The 5,391-nt window shown below is 37.3% G+C and overlaps 1 protein-coding gene across 1 annotated transcript in view; it reads right to left on the bottom strand.

The window, feature by feature from the left end:
- Positions 1-2,347: 2,347 nt before the first annotated feature.
- LOC147467570 (uncharacterized) overlaps positions 2,348-5,391 on the bottom strand; it is a 181,011-nt gene continuing 177,967 nt past the window's right edge. Inside the window, exon 2 of the mRNA XM_086531289.1 lies at positions 2,348-3,185. Within this exon, the coding sequence (XP_086387415.1) occupies positions 2,348-3,163 (816 nt within the window). The 5' untranslated portion in view covers positions 3,164-3,185. The remainder of the gene's footprint in view (positions 3,186-5,391) is intronic.

Below are 5,391 nucleotides of genomic sequence, written 5' to 3'. Positions count from 1 at the left end.
ATATATATATACATAATATACATATAGATAGTAGATGACAGTTTAGATAGACAGACGATATATAGTGATGGTAGTAAATGGATAATAAAAAGATAAATAGATTTGACAGATAAAATAATATACATAGTAAAAAATGCATATTTGTGTGTGTGGTGTGGTGTGGGTGTCCCGGGTGTGTGTGTGTGTGTGTGTGTGTGTGTGTGTGTGTGTGTGGGGAGAGAGAGGGAGAGAGAGACAGAGAGAGAGTAAATGTTGTGTTGGTATGTATATATATATATAAAATTTATATATATATATATATATATATATTTTTATATGTTTTGGGGTTTTGTTTTGTGTGTGTGTGGTGGTGTGTGGTGTGTGTGTGTGTGGTGTGTGTGTGTGTGTGTGTGGTGTGTTTTGTATGATATATAGTATATAATGTAATAATAAAATATTATTATTATATTATATATATAAAAATTATATATATAAAATATGTTGTGTGTGTTGTGGGGTGGTGTATGTAATGTTATATGTTAATGTATTTTATATATAGTTACATATAATACATCATTCTTTCATAATTTTTCTCTCTCTCCATGTATATGTGTTGTGTGTGTGGGGTGGGGTGTGTGTTTTGGTTTTTTGTTTGTGTGTTTTTTGGGGTGTTTTAAATGTATATATATATAATATTAATAAAATTTTATAAAATTTTATATATATATATGTATGTAAAATTACATATATTTAAAACTTTTATTATATATATATATATAAATATAAAATAATAATGCATATATTATATAATATAATAAAATTATATTATATACATAAATACATATATATATATATAATTATATTATATATTTATATAAAAAATATATATATATACATATATATATGCATATATAATATAATTATATTATATATTATAGAAATATATATATAAATATATATGTATGAATATTTATATATAAATACCTAATAATAAATATATTATATAATATATATATCTATATATATATAATAATATAATAAATATTTAGTATTCATATATATATATATATTCATTTATAAAGCACACAACTCCACAACTCTCACAACACACACACAAACACACACACACAATCCCACCTACACACACAAACACATACACACACACAGCACCTCTACACTCAAACACACACGACCACTAACACACATTCTCGACTCAAACACACACACACACACCGACTACAACATCACAAATACACATACACATACACACACCCACACACAAGCACACACACACACAAACCCGCAAACACACACACACACACAACACACACACACTCTCCCCCATACCCGCTCCCTGACAGCATGCCGCACACTGAAACACCCCCACGCCTCCACAACCCTACTTTAGCGTGTAAACGCACTACCGTCACCAAACCCACCCAAATTAACCCTCACACAACTCACGACACACACACACACACACACACTATCACAAACTCTCACACACAAACACACATAGATGATATAGATCAACACAACATACTCACCCACAGAGATATTATATGAGAGATATATATAAAGAATTAAATTATAACAGTAACCTCTCACACACAAACACACACACACCCTCACACGACACAGCCAATCACACACACATCACCACTCACACACACATACAGAAACGCCACACATACACTCACACACACTCGAGCACTCCACACACACCCACACACACACACACAAACACACAAATACACACCACACACACACACCCACACTCACACACTCACACAAAACACACACACACACACAACACACACCCAAACACACACACACACTCTCACACAACACACACACACACACACACACTAACACTCTACATACACACACACACACACACACACAAACCACACACCCCCTCACTCACGACACACACACACACACTTACCTGCACCTAACCCACGCACTGCACACACTCACTCACTGCACTCACTCACTCACGCACCAACCTCACTCACTCAACACATTCCACACACCCAAACACACACATATATATATATACTCACCCCCACACCCACCAACCCACACACCAGACCCCCACCCCATAAACCCGCAACGCCCCAACCAACCCACCAAAACACTAAACATACCCAAGTCCTTCCAATCACAAAAACAAACTATTATACACCCATTGCAGTTTAGATTCTTCAAATCCCCCATTCTAGAGTGAAACCATGCAGAATTTCCCGCGTTTTGTTTCGCCTTAATTTTATTTCAAGTTTATGTATCTTTGCTGAATATTAAAGGTACCTGTGGTTCCATTGTCTGGAACGTGAAAAAAAGGAAAGGAAAAAGATCAAGTCTGTACTCACATGAGGTCCCCAAGTCCCATCTTCATGTTGGACTGGACGAGCGCGCAGCTCTTGTAGTCGCTGAGGGTGACGGCCGTCCTTCGCCGGAAGTATCCTGATCCGGTGAGGGGGGAGGGGGAGGCCAGCATCGGATAGCGGGGCACGTAAGGGCCGTTGGGGAGACTGAGCCGCACTTGCTTTTTCACACCACTTGGCCCGTCTGTCTCGCCCCCCGACGGCCCATGAAAGCCGCTCGTCTCCGACCTGTTACTCCCACTCCTCTCCGAGAACCGCCTCGCGGCTGCACTCTTGCTGCTCGCGTCGTCGTCTATCTCTTCTTCTTCATCCTCCTCCATATCACCATTTTCTCTTCTTGAGTAACTCTCGCCTTCGCCGCCTTCCTCCGCGCTCTCGTCGCTCCGCCTGGCTTTCGCCTTTTTCTCTCCCTCGCCGTCCTCCTCCTCCTCCTCTTCCACCAGGACGCCATGGCTGTCTGACGCAAGCGAGGAGTGTCTTCTCGCTACCAAGCTCGTGGACCCCTCGATGGAACCGATGGAGGACCTCCCCGGCGAACGAGACGGGGACCTCCCAGAGACGCGTCCCGGGGAGGAACCCGACGGCCCGGGCCCTGGGGAGCGAGCTGGGGATGGCGACGCCCCTGGAGGTGCCGGAGACCGACACAGGGACGTCAACGAGCCGCTGGTGTTCCTTCTTGCGGCAGGAGAGGTGGCCAGGCGGGAGGGGGAGCGGGAGGCGGGGAGAAGTGAGGACGACGACAGTAACGACGCCGAACTGGTGCGACGGCGTGCGTGTCGCCCAGCCACGCCGAACATCCTCCTCCTCCACCACCGTGTCCTGTAAAGATGATAATAATTAGTGCTATTGCATTATGGAGAAAATTGCATCAATAATTAATATTGTTTTTACTGCTTGCCAAACTATCTGAACTACTGCATGATAAAACCATGTTGGTACAATGGTAGCAAAACCCACGATACACAAATTAGGTTTATTGCGTTTAGCGTTTTTTTCTACTATTATATGAACTATTGATAAGATAGATACATAGTTACAGAAGGATTATGAACATCAATAAGACAAAAAATCAATCTGTCAAAACGAAAAACAGAAAAAGATTGATGAGACAATCTATACCAAAGTATCAATAAAATATATGAATCGTCAGTAGAAAATGCCAAACAAGTGTGTGTGTGTGTGTGTGTGTATGTTTATATATGGTGTATATATTCATATGTATATATGTATAATACACACACAATTGTGATAGTCATAGGTTAGGCAAATCGCTTATTATTAAAGTGATCAGTACGTTATCATAAGTTATTATAAATTAAATAGTTTACCCCAACAATCACAGGTTAACGTTTTCTGTATTTGTAAGCTTTCAAAGAAAATGGTTCCTCCCGTACTCTAAAGGGATACTCATGTAACATTCCTGGGAAATAGATATCCGTTTTCTTCAAGGAAAACGTCATCTAAGATAATCCGAAAGTTTCCTAAAACAATCAATTCACCCCCTTACGTTTGACAAATTATAATGAATAAACAAAATTACCCATAAAATCAATGAATAAATCAACGGGGAAAAACATTACTAGTAAAAGACAAAAGAAGCGAGAAGGAACACCTGTTCATTGTCACTCCGTTCTCTCCATCGCCTTCTGCTGCTGTAACTAAGTCTCTCCCCTTCCTTACTCGTGCTCTTGACTATTAAGGTAATTTTGGCGACGTAAAGGAAGTTATAGATAATTGTTTTAGTGATGACGATGATGATAATCTTGATGAAGTTATTAACGAAACTACTTTGAGGATAATAACGGTATTGACGAGAGTAAATTTAGTAGCACTGATAATAACAGCAGCTTCCTCCGTGCCAATCATAAACGTATTGCTGCGTATCGTAATTCTAATATATATTATTCTTATCACTATACACTCATAGTATTAGTTAGTGTCATCAGGACCTGTTTTGTTATACGGATAAACCTGCTAACGGCATTTCTATTATGAATAATGATAATATTTATTATATGGCTTAATGTTAATGGTATTAAGAAGGTATGATAGATATGATAAAAGTAATTATGATAATTACAATATGTAATTGAGAATGGTGTTACAAAGAATGAAATTAACAATGATGTTAATTTTGATGATATTGTTAGTGATAATAACAATAACAATAAGAACAACAGTAACGATGATATTAATGATATTGATAATAACAATAACGATAATGATATGGATAAAATAAATGCTAATGATAGCAATAATAATGATTACAATAGTAATTATTATCAACGATATTGCAACAACAATGATAATGATGATGATAATAATAATCATGATAATGATGATAACGATGCAATTAATAACAATAATTATGATGACAATGATAATGATCGTAATGATAATAATAATGATAATAGTAAAAATGATGATAATAATGATATCATATGAGTAAGGATAATAATGAAAGTAATAGTAATAACAACAATAACCATATTGATAATAAAAATTATATCAATGATAATGGGGATGGTAATACTGATAATGATAATGTTAATAATGATGACAACGTTAATGGCAATGATCTTGATAATCTAATGTGGATAATGAATGTAGTAATAGTGATTATTATTACGATGATAATAACAACAATGATAATGTTAATGATAATGTTAATTACAATCGTAATGATGATAAGAACGATAATTATAAACAAAAAAAACGATAATGATGAGAGTAATAACAACACCAACGGGAACAACAACAACAGCAAGTAAAGAAAACAACAAAATTCACCACAGCCATTTTGCTAAAGTTGCAAAATTCGGGACCCTGAGTGTAGTAACTTTCTGTCCCGTTAATGGAGGTCGTTATTCTCTCAACAGATGGCAGGAAAATGACAACTTAACCTTTTTTTTTTCTTCTTCCGCCCTTACGAAAATTGCGAAAGCGAATTACAAGGCTGGTCTGTTTTCCTTACTCGGATGGTTATGCTAATGCGGGAGGATATTATCGTCTTGGTAATGATGAT

The sequence above is a fragment of the Penaeus japonicus genome, unplaced genomic scaffold (genome assembly GCF_977035675.1).
Source record: "Penaeus japonicus unplaced genomic scaffold, GWHDUDI00000001_assembly GWHDUDI00000035, whole genome shotgun sequence".
Lineage (NCBI taxonomy): Eukaryota > Metazoa > Arthropoda > Malacostraca > Decapoda > Penaeidae > Penaeus > Penaeus japonicus.
Note: the sequence above shows the minus strand (reverse complement) of the source record. Positions and strands in the feature narration are given on the sequence as shown.